At 37.5% G+C, this 24,766-nt stretch overlaps 1 protein-coding gene and 1 non-coding gene across 3 annotated transcripts in view; both read right to left on the bottom strand.

The window, feature by feature from the left end:
• Rock1 (Rho associated coiled-coil containing protein kinase 1) overlaps window positions 1-22,676 on the bottom strand; it is a 151,407-nt gene extending 128,731 nt beyond the window's left edge. For both annotated transcript variants that reach the window (XM_015482498.2, XM_048806464.1), the window contains exon 1: window positions 22,201-22,676. In XM_015482498.2, the coding sequence (XP_015337984.2) occupies window positions 22,201-22,293 (93 nt within the window). In that variant the 5' untranslated portion in view covers window positions 22,294-22,676. The remainder of the gene's footprint in view (window positions 1-22,200) is intronic.
• Window positions 15,266-15,372, bottom strand: LOC125617799. Its single transcript, XR_007348913.1, has one exon. It is a non-coding gene; the product is annotated as a U6 spliceosomal RNA (small nuclear RNA).
• Window positions 22,677-24,766: the final 2,090 nt, after the last annotated feature.

Raw genomic sequence — 24,766 nt, 5'->3', positions numbered from 1 at the left:
GGGGGGGGGGGACGACAACTTGTGTACATTGATACAGCAGGAGTGGGAGCCGTTTATTGTAGGACAGGAGGGGTATATATACATTCCACACAGCTTATCTTAATTAACATAAACTAGATACAGCAGTCAACCAATAAGGAATCTCCACACTTAATGGCTCGCTGGCCTTACTTCACAAACCACTCCCTCTAGCAAAATGCCAAGCGCCATCTTGACTGTAATTTCAGCAACTCGGAAGGATCAAAAGTTTGAGGCCAGGTTTACTACTTAGTGAGGCCCTACACAACTTAGTAAGACCCTGTTGCAAAAAAAAAAAAGAAAAGAAAAGAAAAGGGCTGGAGAATATGGCTGAGTGGTAAAGCACCCCTGGATTCAATGCCTGCACTAAAAGAAAGCAGGGAGGGGGAATTTAAATCCCAATATATCAATAATCACATTAAACATGAGTATTCTTAACACAAGGATCAAGAGACAGATAATCAGAATGAATGTGCTATGGTCTGTGTCCCCCAAAATTTTTGTGCTGAAAACTTAATTTCCAAAGAAACAATGTTGGGAAGTGGGGCCCTTTTGGCAGGTGTTTAAGTCATGAGGGCTCTGTCTTCATGAATCATTAATGTCAGAATAAAAGGCTTCCTGCAGCAATTTGCCCCCCCCCCTTTTTTTTTGCCCCTGCCCCACCTTCTGCTATATGAGGACACAGTGTTCTTCCCTTTGGCAAGACACGGCATTCAAGGCACCAACTTAAGAAACTGAACTATCATCAGACAACAGAATTTCCTAGCTCCTTGACCTTAAGTCTTCCCAGCCTCCAGAATTGTGAGAAAATAAATTTCTATTTTTAAAAAATTATCCAGTCTCAGGTATTCTGTTATAGCAGCAGAAACAGATCAAGAAAGTTATTAAAAACAACCCTCATTATAATATAAATAACATTTTTACTAAAACTATTTTGGAGTTATAGGTGTAGTTCATCAGTTGAGTACTTGCTTAAGAATATTTGTATCATAAAAGTCACAGAAGGATGTGGTGCAGGAAAAATATTTGAAGAAATAAAAATTGAAAACTTCCCATATTTGTGGAATAACATAAACCTATTGACTCAAGAAGCTTAGCAAACCCCAACAGAATAAACCCAATATCAAAGAAATCCATTTCCATATGTAATGCTTTTTTGAAACATGAAAATCCAACCTCACACAGGTAGTTGGAAAGGGAAGAGAGCATTTTAATAGCCTTTTCAGATAATTATGGAAATACTTTACTACTATACCAAACTCAACAAGTAGTGTTTCTTAAAGTTTGGTTGCAATGTGGAGAAACCATATCAATGAATTTTTCTTTCTTTCTTCTTGTTTTTTAGAATCGTTCTAAAGAATATATAGCTTTTTAAAAAACTAGTTATCCCTAGAATTACTAAAGAAGGCATAAGCACTAATTTTTTCATGTATGATAAAGTCATTTACTGACTATTCACAGCAAATCTTTTTTCCCCACATTTTTTATTGGTATATTACACTTGTATATAATGGTAGCATTTGTTATTACATATTCGTACACCCATATAACAAAACAATATAATTTGGCCAATATTACTCCCCACCTTCTCCCCCTCTCTTCCATAACCTTTTTGTTGTTGTTGTTGTTGTTATACATAGACACAATATTTTTTTAGTTATACATCGACACAATATCTTTCTTTTGTTTATTTATTTTTATGTGGTGCTAAGGATCAAAATCAGTGCCTCACATGTGAGAGGCAAGCACTCTGCCACTGAGCCACAACCCTAGCCCTTCAATAAACTTTTCATACTCAGTTTTCAACTGTATTCATGAATGATTTTGTAACATCATAATCTGGCCATTTAGAAAATACTGGCTCTGGGCTGGGGTTGTGGCTCAGTGGTAAAGCACTTGCCTAGCATGTGTGAGGCACTGGGTTCAATCCTCAGCACCACATATAAACAAATGAATAAAATTAAGGTCCATCAACTTCTAAAACTATATTTAAAAAAAAAATACTGGCTCACTAAATCATGCAGTCCTTCCAAACACTAACCCATTTCATAATATAGAAAAACTATATTTATTAATGTCATTATCAACCTCACAGGGAAAATGTTTATTTATCAGGAAGTTGTCAAGCTCAAGGTGGTAGATACAAGTTTCCAAAATTCCAATTTTCACCTCGAACCTCTAATTTTATCACTGGCTCCAATAATTGTATTCTATTGTATTCTAACCATCATATTTTAAAATCCAGTCAATACAGGTCCGTCCCAAATGACAGATTCATACAAACAAGCCTGTACATTGACACATTCCTCATATTCAAAAGCCATATTATCATCCCTAACTAATAAATATTCAATTCTACTGTAGGCCCATTAATCCCTTTATCAAATAAATATTTTTTTCTTATTTTTCCATTACCTTACCCCAACTGGGTAAAATGTTACTACCGTCTACTGTTTAATGATAATCATCACCACCATAACTATCTACTTTAGATCACCATGTTTTATAGCTTAGATTGCTTACCAACTTTCCAAACGTGACAAACCCAACAAAGACATGTTTCAGTAGGCAACTATACTGCAGGTTCAAAGATCTGGCTTTCATTCCTCATATGGTCAAGTTCTAGACCACCACTTCTAAAATGGAATACCATGGGACTTATCTTCTCCCTCCAACACAGTAAATAAATACGTAAATCTTCCGCATAGTACTTCATATCTCAACTTGTCACTTCATTCTTTTTTTTTTTTTAATTTTTTATTGTTGGTTGTTCAAAACATTACAAATTTCTTGACATATCATATTCCACACTTTGATTCAAGTGGGTTATGAACTCCCACCTTCACCCCATACACAGATTGCAGAATCACATCAGTTACACATCCATTGATTTACATATTGCCATACTAGTGTCTGTTGTGCTCCGCTGCCTTTCCCATCCTCCACCCTGCCCCCTCCCCACCTCTCCCCTCCCCTCCCCTCCTCTCTCTCTACCCCCTCCACTGTATAACCCTGAGGGTCTCCTTCCATTACCATGCAATTTCCCTTCTCTCTCCCTTTCCCTCCCACCTCTCATCCCTGTTAAATGTTAATCTTCTTCTCCTGCTCTTCGTCCCTACTCTGTTCTTAGTTACTCTCCTTATATCAAAGAAGACATTTGGCATTTGTTTTTTAGGGATTGGCTAGCTTCACTTAGCATAATCTGCTCTAATGCCATCCATTTCCCTGTAAATTCTATGATTTTGTCATTTTTTAATGCAGAGTAATACTCCATTGTGTATAAATGCCACATTTTTTTTATCCATTCGTCTATTGAAGGGCATCTAGGTTGGTTCCACAGTCTTGCTATTGTGAATTGTGCTGCTATGAACATCGATGTAGCAGTGTCCCTGTAGCATGCTCTTTTTAGGTCTTTAGGGAATAGACCAAGAAGGGGAATAGCTGGGTCAAATGGTGGCTCCATTCCCAGCTTTCCAAGAAATCTCCATACTGCTTTCCAAATTGGCTGCACCAATTTGCAGTCCCACCAGCAATGTACAAGTGTACCCTTTTCCCCACATCCTCGCCAGCACTTGTTGTTGTTTGACTTCATAATGGCTGCCAATCTTACTGGAGTGAGATGGTATCTTAGGGTGGTTTTGATTTGCATTTCTCTGACAGCTAGAGATGGTGAGCATTTTTTCATGTACTTGTTGATTGACTGTATGTCCTCCTCTGAGAAGTGTCTGTTCAGGTCCTTGGCCCATTTGTTGATTGGGTTGTTTGTTCTCTTATTGTCTAATTTTTTGAGTTCTTTGTATACTCTGGATATTAGGGCTCTATCTGAAGTGTGAGGAGTAAAGATTTGTTCCCAGGGTGTAGGCTCCCTATTTACCTCTCTTATTGTTTCTTTTGCTGAGAAAAAACTTTTTAGTTTGAGTAAGTCCCATTTGTTGATTCTAGTTATTAACTTTTGTGCTATGGGTGTCCTATTGAGGAATTTGGAGCCCGACCCCACAGTATGTAGATCGTAGCCAACTTTTTCTTCTATCAGACGGCGTGTCTCTGATTTGATATCAAGCTCCTTGATCCATTTTGAATTAACTTTTGTGCATGGCGAGAGAAAGGGATTCAGTTTCATTTTGTTGCATATGGATTTCCAGTTTTCCCAGCACCATTTGTTGAAGATGCTATCCTTCCTCCATTGCATGCTTTTAGCCCCTTTATCAAATATAAGATAGTTGTAGTTTTGTGGATTGGTTTCTGTGTCCTCTATTCTGTACCATTGGTCCACCCGCCTGTTTTGGTACCAGTACCATGCTGTTTTTGTTACTATTGCTCTGTAGTATAGTTTGAAGTCTGGTATCGCTATACCGCCTGATTCACACTTCCTGCTTAGCATTGTTTTTGCTATTCTGGGTCTTTTATTTTTCCATATGAATTTCATGATTGCTTTCTCTATTTCTACAAGAAATGCCGTTGGGATTTTGATTGGCATTGCATTAAACCTATAGAGAACTTTTGGTAATATCGCCATTTTGATGATGTTAGTTCTGCCTATCCATGAACAGGGTATATTTTTCCATCTTCTAAGATCTTCTTCTATTTCTCTCTTTAGGGTTCTGTAGTTTTCATTGTATAAGTCTTTCACCTCTTTTGTTAGGTTGATTCCCAAGTATTTTATTTTTTTTGAAGATATTGTGTCACTTCATTCTTTACCGATACCTACACTTTTCAGGAAACTCAATTATTCTTCATTTAGTGCATTCTGTGTACAATGTACTCTGCCTTAAATGTAAACACTTCTTTGTAGCACATTAAATGATGCTCTTCTCACTATACTACACACTAAGATTGGAAAGTCTGCCACTTACTGGATATATGACTTTAGGCAATTTAATTACCTATTCTGTGGTTTAATTTTACTTAAAAAGTGACAATAATATCTCTCTCACCCAGCCCATGAAACTGTTGCAACCATTAATAAATGTGCAGAATCTTATAAAAAGGAACATTACTGGGTTTGGTCCCTCATCCAAAATTCAGAGACCATGGAGGGAAAACAACTATACAGTATCTTCATTAGACCTCTTTACTTTTAAAACATACTTTCCCTAAGAATACAGTATAGATTAAAACAAATTACCAATTATACAATATCTCCTAACCTTTGTCACCAAAACAAGCAAAAGATATTTTCTTATAATTTAGAAAGTATTTGTGGAAAACTTACAGTAGGTCAGACACTGCTCCAAGAATCTGTTATACATCAGTGAATAAGATAATCAGATATCCATTCTCATGGAACTTACATATAGAGCATCAGAATAAAATAATAGCTCAGAAGCCCAAACAGCCACTTACGTAATCAGAAATTGTCTTTAGCTGGGCATAGTGGCACATGCCTGTAATTCCAGCAGCTCAGGAGGCTGAAGCAGGAAGATCAAGAGTTCAAAGCCAGCCTCAACAAAAGCAATTTAATTTCAGAACAGTAAATTTCCAATCTCTCTCTTTTTGGGGGGTGGGGGGTAGTGGGGATTAAATTCAGTGGGTACTCAACCACTGAGCCACACCCCCAGCCATATTTTGTACTTTATTTAGAGACAGGGTCTCACTGAGCTGCTTAGTGCCTCGCTTTTGCTGAGACTGGCTTTGAACTGAGATCCTCCTGTCTCAGCCTCCAGAGCTGCTGGGATTACAGGAGTGCGCCACCATGCCTGGCTCCAATCTATTTTAAATTTGTGAAAACATCTATTATCTATTTTTCTATATATTAAACTATTTTTTTTTTCTTTGACCAGGAATTGAACCCAGGGGCACTTAACTACTAAGCGACATCCCCAGCCCTTTTTCTTTGGATTCAGAGCCTTGCTAAAATGCTTAGGGCCTTGGGTTGGGGTTATGGCTCAGTGGTAGAGCACTGGCCCAATACATGAGAGGCCCTGGGCTCGATCCCCAGCACCACATACAAATAAAATAAAGGCATTGTGTCCACCTACAACTTAGGGCCTCACTAAACTACTGAAGCTGAATTTGAATTTGCAATCCTCATGCCTCAGTCTCCCAAGCCACTGGGATTACAGGTGTGCATCACTGCACCTGGCAGTAAACTATTCTTTTGTAGTCTTTTCACGTTAAAGCATTTCTTCATAAATTAGTATAGAAAACAGCAAGTTCTTTCATTATAGCAAGCCACAGAACAGGTTGTGGAAATTATAGTGATGATTGAGAGAACCATCTTACTGGAATTCTGTATCAAATTCAATTCCCCACCTAAAAATTTCATATCAACCAAATAAAACAAAACCAGCTTGTTCAGCAAGTGTCAGAAAGGGACCATCCTCTTTCATGTAGCCTGGTGTCTTCTTCAACTCTGTGTATGTGTGTGTGTTAACTTTATTTAAAATGGGGGGGGGGGCGCGGTATTTTGCACATGGTTCTAGAGGTACAGAGGCCTCATCTGGTGATGGCCATTTTGCTGACCGAGTCCCAAGGCAGTGCAATGCATCACCTGGCAAGAGTCAGGGAACGAATGTCCTTTAACTGTTTCTAAAAGAGAAAAGAATGTCTATTAAATGGGAGGCAAGACTTTTTCCATTTACTCCCACTTCAATTAACTTGTTGTCCTCACAGCAGCTTCCTAAAAGTGGTACAGGTATGCAGGAGGTATACTATCTAGCTACTTGGCAACTATTCAGTCCCTCCCAAACATGGCTATACAATCACCTAAATCCTATTAAAAATACAAAATCCAGCATACAACCTCTCCCAGTTCCAATTCTCATATGGTAGGATTGTATAAAGCACAAGAATCTGTATTTGGTTCTGATATGGCTGATTCCATCGACAGGCATCTGGCAATCCTTCACTATGTCACCAAAAGACATGTATATATCACCAAAGCAAAGTAGCATAAAGGTTTCTTTCCCTTAAAAACAAACTTTAGGGCTGGGGATGTGGCTCAATCGGTAACGCGCTCGCCTGGCATGCGCGGGGTGCTGGATTCGATCCTCAGTACCACATAAAAAATAAAATAAAGATGTTGTGTCCACCGAAAACTGAATCAATCAGTCTCTCCCTCCCTCCCTCCCTCTCTCTCTCTCCTTTCTCTCTCTCTCTCTCCTCTCTCTCTTTAAAAAAATAAAAACAAACTTTATCCCAGTTGGTGGTCTTGAAGTCAGCCTCTAAGAACTGGATGGTAAAGTTCTAATGTTGGAAAATTCAATAATTTTTAAATAATGTTTTCTACTTGAGAAAAGCCATTTCCAAAAAAATAAAATAAAATATAAACTATCACTACTTAGGTTTCCCTTAATGATGAGTTTCCCTTTTAGTAGGGAGGTATATGTTGTTTGGCATTGTCCATCATGTCATTTCCTTTTCTCTTGATAAATGAAATCCAATTTCCACCAATCCCTCCTGCAACTCTAACATACCTTGGTTTTGGCTGGCTCACTCCCTAGTTCTGAGACTGAAGCAGACCTATTAAGCTCATTAGCAACTATTCTTATGATCATCATGATTTGTTCAGATAGAGGAACATGACCTAAGTTGGTCAGTAGAAACTATTTGAAGGTCAGAAGAAGAGAATTTTTCTTTTCATTGTAAGTGAAGCTAATGGCCTCATCTTGCAACCATTAAGAGCTGCCTAATTAAGAAAGGAAATAAGAAGAAAGAGATCTGGAAACCCAACTTCTAGTCGCATCATTTGAGCTTTGAATCAAGACACTACTGAAGGGCTGGCGTTGTAGCTCAGTGATAGAGTGCTTGCCTAGCATATGTGAGGCACTGGGTTTGATCCTCAGCACCACATCAATAAACAAACAAACAAACAAATAAAGGTATTATGTCCATCTACAATTTAAAAAATGTTTTTTAAATTACATTACTGGACATAGAATCTACCTAAGAAATATTCAGAGGCTTTTTTAAAATTTTGGTTGGGTTTTCAATCTTGTACAATCAAAAATTCCTGACCAAGGGGCTGGGGTTGTGGCTCAGTGGTAGCGCGCTCGCCTAGTATGCATGAGGCACTGGATTTGATCCTCAGAACCACATAAAAACAAAATAATGTGTTCGCCTAAAACTAAAGATACATAAATAAATAGTGTTTAAAAAAATTCCTGACCAATATAGGTAAAAAGGAATCTTTATAATAGGCTCTCCGCCTTCAACTCACTAAATTCAGTGGTTACTCTGGAACTACTAGAAGAAAGAAGAGTAAGCCAAGGACTGGGCTGAATGCTACAATTATAAAACAAGTCCACTGTTTCTACTCAGATAATAATTTAATAATTTAATCCATTTAAGAATAACAAATATGAACTATAAAAAATATGTGAAGTTATTAAGTTTTTCCTCTTCTACTCAAGAAGACTGTAGATGCAATGGGAAATGGGGCCAAGTGGGGTAATGCCAACAGGTCAGTTAGCAACCTGGAGTAGCAAGATAAGCTCCTGCAGGTGAAAAACCTTGGAGTCAAGACAGAGGAATACAGGGCCTATTGGCAAAAAAGATCAAGAAGTCACTTATCAGATTACACTAATTCTGTGAGGTTTCAAATACTGCTATGAAAAAAATGTACAAAGCTTATCTCATTTAATCCTCATCACCACTCTAAGAAGAACATTATTATTCACTCTATCATACAGGCTGAGTAAAATGCAGTTTAGGAGAGTTTAGGTGACTTATCTAAAATCACGGAAAAGGGAGAAAGAGGAAGGGGTATTAGTATGAATATCTACGATACTGTCTACTCTGCCCCACTGCCTTCATTTTCCTGGAAACTACCTGTCCATTCTCATAGTTCTCATGTGATTGTAACCTCCTTATCACAATTGATTAGTTAAGAAATAGGCACATAACTCAAGCAACCAATGAATGATTCAATCAATGAATCAATGAATCCTTTCTTTCAGAGGTCTAGATTTAAAATTCAAAGATCTGAAGTCAGTAGTCACAGCTGAAGCTATTACATACAAAGCTCTGGCATTCTGGCCACCCATATTTCCACATGTAACTAAAATCAGTCTATAATCAGGGAAAACTATGTCAACATAAAGTATATGAAAGAGGGCTTTGCTTGCATTTGAGGTCTACATTCCAGTTCTTGGTGAAATTCAACTGAATCTTTTACCTTTAATAAGATCAAAGTTCACTGAATCTATCAATTCTTTTTGTGTACAAAAATTCAAGTTCGGTTCCATTACTGAAAGAGTCCTGATTCAGAGAGAGAAAGAATGGGAGAATGGGGACAGAAAGGTAATCATTCAAAACAAACAGTAAGTATTAACACTAATATTCAGAATTATTTAATCTTAAGGAATTTAAATAGAGAAGGAAGATTAACACAGAAAACAGGCCCATACCAAACAGCTATGATATAATAATAAAAATGGTATAACTACCTGAGACCAGTTATACTATAATATCTCATAAAAGAAAATAACAATGTAATACAATTATGATTTACATTACATTACAAAGATGAGAAAACTAGTAAACAGGACATGGGGGAGAATTCAAGGAAAGGAAAAGGTAGGCCCCAGAAATAGGAAAGCAAAGGTAGGAAAGAACAAACAAATTACTGAAGAAAATCCACCTGGAGCACAGTCTGGGGGACTAGTAGAAATTAAGATTAAATAAACAGGTAGGCTGAGACCACATGACAAAAAGCACTAGGATTTAGAAAAAGATAAGAGTGTGGATCATATTGGCATATTCCTAGGCTATCCCACTATTCCATGAATGTTCAATTGAAAAATTGGATTTGGGTGGGACAGCAAAAAGAGAAATCATAGATCAGATTCAAGAAATATTAAAAATAAAGTATCATATTCAATTTTCCTCCCAAGTTTCCAAGTAGTAATTTTACCTATAGCTGAGCTTTCATCAAATCAATACTACAGATAAAGCCAGAAGAAAAGTAACTATTAACACGTATCAGTGTGTGTAACTATGATGCTGTATATAGAAAATTTCATTTAATCCTCAGAATTAAAACCTATAAAGTTCCCATTTTGCAGATTAAATATGTTCAGGTTCTAAGAAGTTAGACAAGTTGTCCAAGGTCACACAAATAAATAAAACCTGGCCTAAGGAGTCAGAAGATAGCTAATAATTCACGTGGTCAACACAAAACTCCAGGACAAATCATTAAGATACACAGTGATAACAAGCAATGGTGATAATGATTGCTAACATTTACAAAACACCAGGAACTATGCAAAGCACTTCATATGCATTATACCATTTAGTATGGGAAAATGATATATTTGAATGTTAAAACTGTTAAAAACTTTGCCCAAAAGTCAGAGAACTAAAAGTGTCTGACCTGAGTGGGATTCACACATCATAGCCTGATTCCAGAACTCACACTCTTAATCACTTAGGCCTTCACCACTATGCCTCCCTAACCACTAGCCTACTAGAACTGAGCAGAGAAAATACAATTAGGATGACATGAATAATCCCTTTAGGGTGGATGATAAAAACTGGAGAAACATTTTCTTACTGTTATAGAAGTAGTAAAACCCAAGCAACCATTCAAAGAAAAATGGAAGCATATATCTAAAATATAACATTGGGAATTTAAATAAAATCATATCTACAGACAAGTTAATTTGGAAATGGTTTTGATTAGTGACTTTAGTATCATACTCCTAAATACAACCAAGGTTCAAAGTCCATACAGTTGTTTTAATTTACAATTGAGAGTCAAGGGTAGAATTCAGGACTTCCAACTCCACATTCTTTCACTATTCAAAACACACATTCTTAGAAATCAAGCAAGCGCACGTGCATGTGTATTATACACATATATAATATATATATATTAGTTGGCTAGGCTTGACAAGGCAGTTCTGTTTATGTTATTTAATAATAATAAACATGGTATAACTGGATATCATAGAGCTCTAGTAAATTATTAAGCACCAAAACCTAGTAAATCCTAAAGCCAATGTTTGAAACTAGTTTTCTCTGATTTAAAAACTCATGCTCTTGGGCTGGGGATGTGACTCAAGCGGTAGCGCATTTGCCTGGCATGCGCGGGGCGCTGGGTTCAATCTTCAGCACCACATAAAAATAAAATAAAGATGTTGTGTCCACCGAAAACTATAAAAAAAAATATTAAAAAAAAAACTCGAGGGGATCATGATTATGATCCTCTAACAAATAAACAGTTTCTCTTCTATAACAATTAAAAAAAAACACTCACGCTCTTTAATATGTGCATGGGAGAGTGGAGGTAAAGAATGGCCCTACTAGATAATAAAAGCTAAAAAGATAAAGTCTTAATAATTGGCATGTGGTACTAGCACATGAATAAACAAGACAGACCAATGCAAGAGAAAGTTTAGAAATAATTCCAAGTACATATGGAAATGTAATATATGAAAAAAGTGACATCTTAGCCCAATAAAGATAGTCATTTTAAAATAAAGGCTGTGAAGATAACCAGATAGCTATCTGGATAAATATAAAATTGAAGCTGGACATAGTGGTGCACCCCTGTAATCCCAGCAGCTCAGGAGGCTGAGGCAGGAGGATCAAATGTTCAAGGCCAGCCTCAGCAATTTAGTGAGGCCCTAAGTAACTCAGTGAGACACTGTCTCTAAATAAAATACAAAAAAAGGGCTGGGGAATGTGGCTCAGCAGTTAAGCACCCCTGGATTCACTCCCTACTAAAGACAAAATTGGATGTATCTTAGAAGAAAATATGGATAAATCTCTTCATAACCTGGACATGAGGAAAATCTCTCTATGACGCAAAGTCTTTTAAGCAACAATAGAGAAGACTAATCTGAATATTCTTTTTAAAAAAAATTGTGTGGCGGGCTGGGGATGTGGCTCAAGCGGTAGCGCGTTCACCTGGCATGCACGCAGCACTGGGTTCGACCCTCAGCACCACATACAAATAAAGATGTTGTGTCCGCCGAAAAACTAAAAAATAAATATTAAAAAAAAAAAAATTCTCCCTCTTCCTTTCCCTCTCTCTCTCCCTTTAAAAAAAAAAAACTGTGTGGCGAAAAAACGTGGAAACAAAATCATACACATAACAAATTGGGGCTGGGGATGTGGCTCAAGTGGTAGCGCGCACACCTGGCATGCGTGCGGCCCGGGTTCGATCCTCAGCACCACATACAAAGATGTTGTATCTGCCGAAAACTAAAAAATAAATATTAAAAAATTCTCTCTTTCTCTCTCTCTCTCTCATCTCATCTCTCTCTCTTTAAAAAAAAATTGTAGATATTTGCATTTTGCCACAGAAATAGGGCTATCATCCTTAATACATTAAAAGAAACTCCTAAAAAAATGAAGGAAAAAAAACTTTAAATGGCCCTTAAAATCTGAGATGTTCATAATTCTAATTCATAAGAGAAACAAATTACAACTATACTGAGTCCTTACTTTTCACCTATTAAAATTCAAAAGTCTTAGCATACTGTTCATGAGGACAATAGATAACCCCTCATACCAGTGCAAATGTGAAACATCTTAACTCCTTGAAGAGGGAGAATACTTCAACAATTAGCAAAATTACACATGCATATACCTTTGACTCTGCAATCTCACTTCTAGGAAACAACTCTAAAGACACCCTAGCAAAAATATTAATTGACTTATATGCTTTTGTCTTTGTGTGTGTGTGTGGTGCTGGGGATTAGAATGCAGGGCCTTGTGCACACAACGCAAGGACTCTCCCAACTAAGCTATATCCCCACCTCTGAACTGACTTACATGGAATGTTACTAACTGCAAAAGATCATGAACACCACAAATGTCCACTGATATGAAATTGAATAAACAATGTTACAAAACAGCAAACTATGCAGCTACCAAAAAGAAAGGAAGATCTCCATACACCAAGATAGGGTCACTGTATATGTTACTATGTGTCAGAAATGGATAAAAATATGAATTTTAAAAAAAAGAACAGGAAAGGGAAGAGAAGAGAGTAGAAGAGGAGATGGATGAAAGTGAGATTCTTCTAAACATCTTGAATAGTTTCCATGGAAAAGTTTTACATACAAAAAAAATAAACTTAAATTAAAAAGAAAGCAATTCCTAAATATTTAAAACAACTTCAAATGATTTAGCCTAGCTGATGTCAAGGTGGTAAAATAATCTGTATGAAGTACCTTGTCTTCTTTTCAAAACCAAAATTCTGGGCTGGGATTGTAGTGGTAGAGCTCTTGCCTCGCACGAGGCCCTGGGTTCAATTCTCAGGTCCACATAAAAATAAATAAATATAAAAATAAAGATATTATGTCCAGATGGACTAAAAAAAATTTTTTTAAATCTATTCACTGAATAAAGACAAGAAACAATCTGAACCCAGTAGCAATGAGTATTCAAAACATCCTACCCTACAAAAGGAAAGTTTCCAGGAGAAATGGCTGATTTTCAAATCTGGAACAAGAAATGTACAAGATGAACCTGGGCATCTTAATGTAGCAAAAATAAGGACGCTTTATCAAAGATTATTAGGGTCTTAAACAAGTAACATGGCAGAGCTGGAGATGTAGTTCAGTGGTAGTGCACTTATCTAGCTAGCATGCATGAGGCCCTGGGTTCAATCCCCAGCACCACAAAAACATAACAAAGGGCACCAAAATAAGAAGTGGGTACCATCAATCAAAGGGCAAACTGAGTTATCGGCAGGGATGAAAAAACTGACAAACACACCAAGTGTTTTTTAAATGTTTCCACGTTGCCAAAAGTAAAAAAAGAAAGAGTGGGAAACAGACATTGGCTATATCTTTCTGCTATACCTTATGGATTGTATATACTCTTCTGCAAACTAGACTTTCAGGTAATGAGAGACCCTAGGAGATTGTAAGGCTGAGAAGAATAAGGGCAGGGGATATATTCCCCTGCCTCTCACTGTCACTTGCCAAATCACTCTTGTCCAAAAGTCCCAGGAGTACTGTACTCTCCCTACCAGTTTCCTTAAATATTGTCTTTATCGCTGTAACTAGTCCTTTTCTTAAACTTCCCTCAAATTATCCAGTTTGGCTGTGCCAAGTCTATCACAGTAAGGCTCCAAAATACTTTTCTCTGCAAAGTGGCAATTAAAGAAAGACTGAAGTACTCATCCTGTATATTATGAATAGTACTTCAAGGTAACTCAACAGCCCCACTTGGTGAGTTCCCGTTCCTTTCTCAGCAGAACAACCGCTGATCAATGAGAAAGTAATAATAGAATTAGAAAATCATTATTTTGCTATCCCTACTAAACTAACTAAAAATCATCAGTGGATAGAACCATTACATGAAAGTTCAATCAAGTATTTTACAAAGGAAGTTACTAGGCTATTGCCATCTGAACAGAATGATCCAATCTTAACATTACTAAACATAGGCCAGTCAGACATTATATTATATGCCTCTCCATGTGATGCTAAAGAAAACACAATCTAAGAAACACTTCAGTGCAGGAACAAGTTAAATTAGTTAAATTACATCATGGAAACTAAAAGAAAATCCAGATAATTAAACGAGGTATGATATGATTAATCCAAGTCTCTTCACCAATTCACTGGAAGAGGGGTGGGAAGTTGGAGGAATGAGAGTTTTCTAAATTAAAGACTTGAAAGACCAAAAAAAAAACCAACAACAACAACAACCCTAAGCCAACAACATCACCATTTTAGACATTCAGGGAAATGTGAATATAAACAAAATTAATGATACCAAGAATATGCTGGTTTGTTAGACATGATAACAGTTATATAAGAAGATATTCTCTGTGTGTGTGTGTGTGTGTGTGTTTAAGAGATGCTAACAGAAATATGGTAAGGGTTAAAAGATAATATCTAAATGTTAAGGGGCTGGGATTGTGGCTCAGAGGAAGAGTGCTCGCCTCACATGCATGAGGCACTGGGTTCGATCCTCAGCCCACATAAAAATAAAATAAAGATATGTGTCCACCTAAAACTAAAAAAATAAATACTTAAAAAATATATCTAAATGTTAACATTTTGGTAAGGAAAAGATTGAATGAATGATGGATAAATCAAGCATGACAACACTTTGAAAAGTGCAGAATGTGGATAATAGTAGTTCACTATTCTACTGCTGTGTGTGTTTGAAACAAGCAAAACAAAACTCCATGTTTGTTTTTTTCTTTCCCACTCTAACTACAGTTTTCAAGCTTGAGTGTCTAAGAAGCCGTATCTCATGCAGACTCAATCCTAGGACTCATCCCCCAAAATTCTGATTTTGTTTGTCTGGGCATGAGCCCAGATTTCGTTCTTATTTATTTTTAAATATGGAACACTTCATGAATTTGTGTGTCATCCTTGCACAGGAGCCATGCTAATCTTCTCTGTATCATTCCAATTTTAGTATATGTGCTGCCAAAGCGAGCACCCAGATTCCATTTTTAAACAAGTTCCCCAAGTCAATCTGATATAGACAATCTACAGACTCACATCTGAAAATTATATACTTCAGTCTGTGGTACCAAAGTATATATACTCCAAACCTTAACAGAACGGCATGAACTCGTGTCTCTTACATCCCCTTAGTCTTACCCCACCCCATCTTAGTGCGACAAATATTTAATCAGTCATTTTCATGAGACTATAAACTTCATTAAAGTTGGACCCGTGTTTTGATTTCACTTGCCATTATGTCCCCACTGTCTATCATAGGGCCCAGCATACAATACACATCAAATAAACACTTGTTGAATGAATAACAATAAAGAAAAAAGAAAGAAAGAAACCATGTTAACATGGTCTGGTGTTTCAAAATTAGTTCCAGACAACAATCTGAGAAAATTTTCCATTTCCTGACAAAAGTTGATATAGGAAGTATGGATCAATAAGTCATGAGGTACATAGGCTAGCCTACCTTTCAAAATATAACAGAAGTATAAAACCACCTCTCAGCTTTCTGAGACGCTGGATTTTAGACATTAAACACCTAGCTTCCTACTAATTCTTTAGTAACTATAATAAAAATGTTCTGTATTTCACAGTCTCAAACCGGGAGGACAGATATATTAGAAAAGTAAACTATACACACACATTCTAATGGACATACAAATAAGTATATTAATTACTGCTTTCTTTAGTTCAAAAAGTACAAACCCCATAGTTATAACATAAGTCACAAATTCAAAATATAATTGGAAATATAACAATTAAAATTAATTCAGGAACTAGTTCCAAAAACAGTGCTTATCCAAAATGGTACCTATTCTTATATTTCTACTCAACAGCATGTAACCTTTAAATTTACTTTTTAAATCAAAAGCCAATGATGATTTTTTAAAAGTTTTTATTAAATTATAATAAAGACTCAAATGTTTAGAGACACAAAGGACATCAGTTAACTATCTGTTCACTCTTCATTTTACAAATGGGAAAACTGAAGCCCAGATAAGAAAAAGATTTAGTTGGTCACACAGAAAGTTAATAGCAAAGTGAAGCTGTGCCAATGCTTATAATTTCCAGTCCAGTGTTCTTTTCACTACTCCATGTTAATTGCATATTAAAAAAAAAAAATTACCCACTGTGAATTACAGTACTATCTGTTCAGTCTTTTCTTTTCTTTTTGTTTTGGTACTGGGACTGAGCCCAGGCACTCTTTACTACTAAGCTACATCCCCAGTCCTTTTTCACTTTAAGATGGGGTCTTACTATAAATTGCCCAGACTGGCCTCAAATCTGCAATCCTCCAGCCCCAGCTTCCTGAGTTCCTAGGATTACAGGTGTATACCACGGTACACAACTCTGTTCATCTTCTTGTACACATGTGTGCATGGTATCCAACATCTATGTTATCTTAAAACTAAATGAATATATCCCTTTTGTCTGAGGATGGGAATGGGAAAGTAGAACTACTGGATTATTTTCAGCAACAAAACTCCATAGTTAATATTCCCTGATATGTGGACTCTTCATAATAGAATCTGTATTTTTCACTATGTATCCATAATATCAAAGTTTATAATCATGAAACAAACTATGAAGTTATATAAAGTCTAACTTAAAACTGAGAATTTACTTCTTGTTCATTATAAACTTTTGTATGTGGTTCCTTCTTCTGGATTAAAAACATTTCTGACTCAAGAGATTAATGAATGACCCAATTCATGTCTCAGCTGTTACTCTGAACCACTTCTCTATACACCCACAGCATGCCTGTAGTGCAAGAAGGCCTATTTACAGAATACATACTCAAAGTGTAAGATACATAGAAAGAGAACAAGATAACAACCAAATGTCAACAAATTAGATCCCAACTATCTTTCATATCAATTGAAACTCAGCACAAAGTAGGTCTCCAAAAGCCCCTCCCTGCTCTATTGAACCGATCTAAACAGCAGCATTTTCAATTATGATTAGATTGGCTGCTTCAATAAAGCACAACTGAATTAGGAATTTATAAGCATGGCTTGAGGTGTCAGGTAAATTACTCTGCACTTACAGAAGACATAGCAAGCCTATGCTATGCACAGTGACTAGCATGTATCAATAACACTAAAAATATAATAACGATGGTTATCAATTATCAAATGATCACTAAATGCCATATGCCATTAACTGTTTGCCTGTATTATTTAATTCTTAAAACTAATACTATAACCCCCCTTCCATTTTCCCAACTATGAAACAAGCTTTGAGAGGTTAAAATAACTCACCTAAAATCTTCCAGCAAGTACCTTACAAAGCCTAGATTTGAATCCAAGTTTAGATCCTACACCCTACACAAAGATTTACTGAATAAATAAATGAATTAGAAGACTAGTTTGGCTTTGGTCTTGTTTTTGTTTTTTAATGTTCTTGCAACACACTAACATCAAAATAGCCTATTCTAAACTGGGCAAGCATGTGCCAGTAGCCCCAGCTACCTGGGACACTGAGGCAAAAGGATTGCTTTAGCCCAGGAATTTGGTCCAGCCTAGGCATCATAGGAAGTACCTATCTCTTTAAAAATAAACCAAAAATGGTCTGATCCAAATCAACCAGATGTGCAACCTTCCTAATGTTATCACCCATTAACAAATCATAAGCACTGGCAGGCTTATGGTTTAAGGGTCAAGCATTTAACAGGTTTTTTTTCATTTCACCAACCATAACATAATCCCAAATGTGATCAATTCAACTGGCAGGGCATACAGAGAGATTATACAGCAATTATCTAGGATCTGAAATGCTTCTGAATATCCACTGTAATAATTCAGTGTATGAACTAGGACTGTCAAAAAACTTTACAAAAAAAAATTCCAGTTTAGCAACAGGAATAGTAGTGATGTTGACAAAACAGGTAAATTCATACCGAAAGGATTGTTTTGGAAAATGAGGGATTTGAGCGATGACACGACATACAAGTAGACATGCCTAGAAAGCAGGCATATATTTAGCATTTGGAATAAAATAAAAAAGTAAAGTTCTGGGCATCATGGACATTAGCAGGTAGTTGAAGCTGTAAGAATGGATGAATTCTCCAAGACAGTGAAGAGAAAGGTAAGTATTAGAGGACAAAAACCGAGGCAAAGAGAAAAATAAGTCAACAATAAAAAGATGGGAAAGCACTAGGTCAAGGAAGTCCAGGAAAAGAGAATTTAAAGAAAAACAAAGACTAGTGTCCAAACCTTCACTTACACTGTCATTCACATGAAAAACTGATTAATGAGAACTGTAGTAACAAATATGCACAAAAGGACAGCACAGCATAATTCTGGTTCTTTTCCCTCTCTTTCACAAGTCCACTAATCCACCTCTACCACTTACGAGGAAAATGAAAAGAAAGGTCATGCTCTTCGAGAAAAAACTGAACAGCCACTTATCAGGGTTCTTCCTGCTACATTATTTTATAACCACTAATATTCATTACTATTCCAAAAGGAAAAGCTGTTTTGTGGGCAAAATTAGGTTTAAACAAGACATTTGCCAGCAAACTGTTCTGAAGTCAGAAGATTTGGGTACCTCCATTACTGAAGAAAGGATCTAGTAAAAGAAATGAAGAATAAGAAATAAGGACAACTCTACATTTTGAGATTACACACATAAAAAATCTAGAACTAGAGTACTGCACATGGCACATAATACATAATAAATATCAGTTAAATAAATCAACAAAGGTAAAAATAATATATAGAGAAAAGCAGCCCATGTGAAAGGGGGATGGTCCCTCCAAGTTCAGATGAGAAAGAGTAAAAAAAAAGACACTGAAAACAAGTGACCTTATAAGCCATTCTGACTGGGAACTGGGGCTTGTGGCCCAGTGGTAGAGCACTTGCCTAGCACTTGTGAGGACTGGGTTTGACCCCAGCACCACATTTAAAAAAAAAAAAAAAAAAAAACCTAAACAAACAAAATAAAGGTATTATATCCATCCACAACTAAAAATATTTTTTAAATACTATGCAAGGAAAATTTATGCTAGTGTGATATGATAATAAAATTTCAATTGCACCTTTCAATAAATAGTTGTGAAACCAAACAGAAGGGCCAAGATGATGAGGAAGGGGGAGTAATCAAATGTAATCAAATCTGTCCATTAACGGTTCTCTTTTTCAAAATGTTCTTTAGAAGTCTTGGGTTCCATAATACCTAGCTGTTCTAACTCTGCCTGATTGATTTGATATTACACACATAAAAAAACTAGAACTAGAATACTGCACTTGATTCCTTGACCCTCCTATTTTCAACCTTCATCTTCCAACCTTGTTTCTAAGGTTTCTCCTTTTATCACTTGAGTTCATTTTAATTTGTACCTCTCTGCAAATGACTTCCAAATCACTCTTTTAACTATGAGCTCAATGCCATATCTCCAATAGTCTACAGGTTCTTTCTTCATGGTTGTCCCACTAAACCCTCAAACACAACAAATTCTAAAACTGAATTTATCTATAGACCTATTATTTCTAAACAATTTCCAAACCTGACTTTGCGATTTTCACCATTCTCCCTATAATCCAGGCTCAACATTTTTAGAGTCATCTGACTACTGGCTCTCCTTTGGTTACCCTTTCTTCTCAACTCTACCAATCAAGTTCCATCAAGTCTTCCTTCCTCATTATCATGCCCCAGTTTGGGGCTTCAATCATTTCTGGATTGTGGTAATGTAAAATCCCCCCAATCTCACCTTATCTTTTGTCCTTTTTACACTAGCTCACCTTACACACAACTGCCAGATTCATCTCTTCATTTATCCTCTGTCTGAGCACTCAAATCTATAATCTAACCCCAATCTGGCCTTCCAATTTTATCTTCTGTTTCCCTAAACATGTCAAAACCAGTCGTCTCCACTCTGTATTTATATTATCCTACACCTCACTGAAGACCCTCTAACCTATCATCCATCATAAGCATACTTTGGTTCTCTCAACTCACAGTAATTTCTTCCCTTCAATTACTAAGAATGGATAGATAGATATTCTAAACAATCACTTGCAATTGATCACTTTTTTGTGTGTGTGGTGCCAGGGATTGAACCCATGGCCTTGTGCATGCGAGGCAAGCACTCCACCAAATGAGCTATAGCCCCAGACCCTGATCACATATTTTCTTAACTGTGAAGCCTTTTGCTTTGTTTCTGTGTATATGTGTGGAATTAATTCTTGTTTTCCTAAACAGATTGGACTCTCAAAGAAAGCACTTGACTTTTATTTCCTTGTATCTTTCACATCTCAAAATACCTCTGAGGGTTCCACCAAATGAAGGTCTTAACAAGAGAATAGAAGACAATTAATGAGGGGAAAACAAAACAAAACAAAAAGCCACAAATTCCTTCTTGTAACCCACTTCACAGAATAAGGAGATCAAAAAGCAAAACAAGGCTAGGGATGTAGCTGACTGGTAGAGTCCTTGCCTACCATGTGCAAAAGTCCTGGGTGTGATCCCCAGCACAGCAAAAAGCAAACCAAAATCTAAGATACAGAGAAATTTGATAAATATGAAAAGACCAATTAGATATAGAACACATTAAAGATGTGTTCTAATTCCTTGCATTCCTCTCATTCAATAAAATGTTTTAACTTTATTAAGCAATAATCTTCTCTACTATTTCTCAATCTGAAGAACTTCCATAATGTGGGCGAAACATTACAAACACATTACCCACAATACTCTTATTTCATAGTCAAGGATGCTTAGAGTAATTTTGAAAGCTTTGAGGAGAAAACTTACAGACTGAAACCACACACAAGTATTCAGTGTAATTGAAATTATGTTAATTTTAAACAATCTACAAAATTTTCCTGATTCAAAATGAGATTTTTAAATGATATTTCTCTGAATGGCACTATTCTATTCCCTTAATCCCCAAACTGTGCCTATCTAACATTAATTCTCTGAAGACACTAAAATTATTTTCATATACACGCTCCCTGAAATTTTAGTTTTGAAATTATTATGTTTTGTTTGGTCTAACATCATATTACATATACTATAATACTATAATATAATTTTTATTTAAAAAACTATTAAAAAAGTAAAAAGAAATTCACAAAAGAGTTTACAACTATTGGGAATGAAACTTCCATTATTTACAGTTAATTGTATATGCTAATATAGGATTTCGGCTTCTCATAAGAAGTTTTTTAGAATGTTTTAAAAGTTGACAGTGTTACATACAACACCATCGGGGGGAAAAAAAAAGCAGTTATAACATTTGTAAGGTATTTTTCCAATCAACAATGTTGTAAAAGACGCTAACACTGAAAACTTCCTGCAGACTCAAGACGCCTATGACATTTCAACTCAAAAATCACTTCCTCATATCCATTCTTGATTGTCACTTCCAAGTCTACACACTAAATCCCTAGCACATCTAAATCTCTGAATGGAACAGGAGTCTTTCCAACATGACTGTCAAACCAATCGGGAAGATTCATACTTACTAAGATCGCCATTCAAAAAACTATATACGTAGTGGCAGTAAGTGACGTGATAACCTGATATAAGGCTTGCAGCAGCAGGAACTAATGTGTCCTTTGTGAAGAACTGGGCCAGAACTAAAAGTTCAGAGAGTGCTGAGCAAAGAGCCAGTCGCAGAGTAAAATGGGCCACACCATGTGGTTTTAGTGGTACTCCAAAAATTCTTTGGAAAACAGAAAATCTGGCGTTTTTCACGATGATTATGCATACCTGAGACTCTTGCAGTTAACCAGAATGAAAACAAGAGTGAGGCAAAACAAGCGGGACCCCAGACAAGCAAAAGGGAACGAAAGGTGCCACTCACCAACAAACAATCCGAATTCACTTCCGACTTGGGATCCCGTAGCAGGTTGTCGATTTTTTCAAACCGAGTCTCAAAACTGTCCCCAGTCGACATGTTGCTGCTCCTGTGACAATACCCTCGTACCAGCACTAGCAGCGGAAAGCAATTTCAACCAACTTCCTCCGCCGTGGGTTCGCAGCCGCGGGGAGAAGGAGCCGGAACCTCAGGGTCACCAGGTGTGCCCGGTTCCCCCTCCTCCCCCTCACTGAGGGGACCTTGGTTCTCCACACCCCGGGCTGGGGGCGACAGCGACCCACAGCCGCCCGGACGCCCAAAGTCGCATCCCACCCGGCAGCCCCTCACGACAGCCGACAGCGCCGTCGCCAGCAGCCTCGTCGCTCCGGCCAAGCGCTTCAGCCTAGCGGGCCCCGGCTGCCTTCGCCATGGAGGAGCCCCCGTCCCGGGATGGGCAGGAGGAGGGAGAGCGAGAGCAGCAGGGTGGAGACTCCCTCGGGGCAGCCGGGGAGGGAGAAGAGGAAAGGCGAAAGCAAAGGGCGGGCGAGGAGCTGTGCCAGCTGCAGCCGCCGCTCGGGCCACGGGCCGGGCCCGCTCCGCTCTGAGGCGCTGTAGGCGGTCTAGCCCCGCATCCCCGGGCTCTACTCAGCCCGGCCCGACACTCCGATCCGTTTCGACCAAAAACGGGTCCCCGTGAGACAGGCTCACTCTCTCATTTTGTCCGGTTGCTGCCGCGGTGTCCGGCGGGTCAGGGCGAGGTCCGTGCCCAATGGAGACTTAGGAGAGGACAAGCTGAAGAACCCGCGGTGAAGAAGACGATAGTTGGGTCCCGGCGGCTGCTGATGGGGGAGCTTCTGGGAGGGGCTGCGGTCCCGGCTGGGAAAAGGGCGAGTCGCGGCGGCGAATGCCTGGGGGTGGGGCGAGGGGGGCCGAGAGGGACTATGAGTGTCCGGCCTTCCTGTTCAAACAAACGGAGACCGCCGACGCAGACTGCGCATGCGGGGCGCGGACGTTCGGAAGGGAACCAGCCGGCCCCGCNGCTTTGACTCCAAAAGATGGACTCAATAGAAGTCAAGTTCAATTAAATTTAAATAGAGAAAATAATCCCGGGGGGGGGGGGATCATTCTTGAATTGTTCACATTAGTTCTGTCACGTCGATAACCCCACTGTAGTTCTCTCCTGGGTGTGTAATGCTGCTGTTTTAACTTCAAAACATTTAGCGAAATTTAGAATGGTGATTTTATCAGAGCTAATGTGGCACCTGAAAATAATGGGCATTTCCTCCTTGTTGAGTTGCTTCATTGACTGTGGTGTGCGACGGTGAAAGACTGGTTACTCAACCTGCTGACAGTATTCTTTCCTGCTGTCAGCAGGAAACCAACCTTCATTTGTTTCTAATCAATCTTTGTTTTTGCTCATAGGTGAAATTAAAGACTGCTAGAAATAGAGAACTTGGAAGTTTTACCCTACGCCAGAAAATGCTATAGATGAACCAAATGTTTTCTTATAATAAAAGCATTGTACAGCATCTGAATAGTCCACCGACCTCATGATGGGAGTCAGAGGTTAGGAAAATAACAGTGTTTGAAACATGTTTATTTCTATCGTAATTTTATTAGATATGAGAAATATTTAGATATAAGGGCTTCTTGCATAAATCAAGAAGCAAGTCTTCAGAAAAATCATAGAAAAGAAGAAAACTAGAGACAAACTTCAGGTATTTCATTAAAATGCTTTCACAATTACTTTTCTTGGCCCTAGTATTTTAAGTCAGTCAGATTTATTTTTAAGCAAAGGGCTTAAAATAAATCTGGCATTTACCCTAAAATAAATTTCCTAAACCCTGCTTGTCCTTTATTTTATTACCATTTTTAGGTATTCATAGGAATTTTGTTGTTTCTCAAATTGAACATTCTGTTGCTTTCCATTTGGTCACACATGAAAAAGTGCAGGTAGCTAAAACAGTACATAAGTGGTACTTATAAAGGTAAGCAGATGGCAAAGCTACTAGAAATGTATGTGAAGCCTACATTAACCTATGAGGCTATTGTGATGTTTGTAACACACTGCCCCTTGTTTTTTACTATTAGATGGACTCTGTATCAAGTTTGGGGTTTTTTGTTTGTTTTTGTGTTTTGAGCTAGATAGAGTCTTCTTGTTACTAGGCTGGTCTTCACTTGCTGGGCTCAAGCCATCCTCTCTTCTCAGCCTCCCCAGTAACTATACTATGGACACACACCACCACACTTGGCTAAATTTAGTTTTAAATAAAAAGTCTCCCCCATAATAGGATGGTATCATCTGACATTAAATTCCTTTCCATTTAAAAAAATCTATTGTTTAATTGTGACTAATCTCCTTAAAAGAATTGTAGATATTTGAGATCACCCTTAAAGTATGTTAAAACTCCTAAAGTACAATTGCAAAATACTGATGCCATGTACAAATATTCTTCATTGCTTTCAGTGTACGAACATTTTTAGAATATAGTATTAAACAAAATTTTCCTTTAGGGAGCAAGAGTAATAGTAGATGGTATTATATTATTACTATATAAGAATCTAACATTGT

The sequence above is a fragment of the Marmota marmota genome, unplaced genomic scaffold (assembly GCF_001458135.2).
Source record: "Marmota marmota marmota unplaced genomic scaffold, marMar, whole genome shotgun sequence".
NCBI classification, from domain to species: Eukaryota; Metazoa; Chordata; class Mammalia; order Rodentia; family Sciuridae; genus Marmota; species Marmota marmota.
The sequence above is the reverse complement of the archived record's forward strand: the minus strand, read 5'-3'. Positions and strand labels throughout refer to the sequence as shown.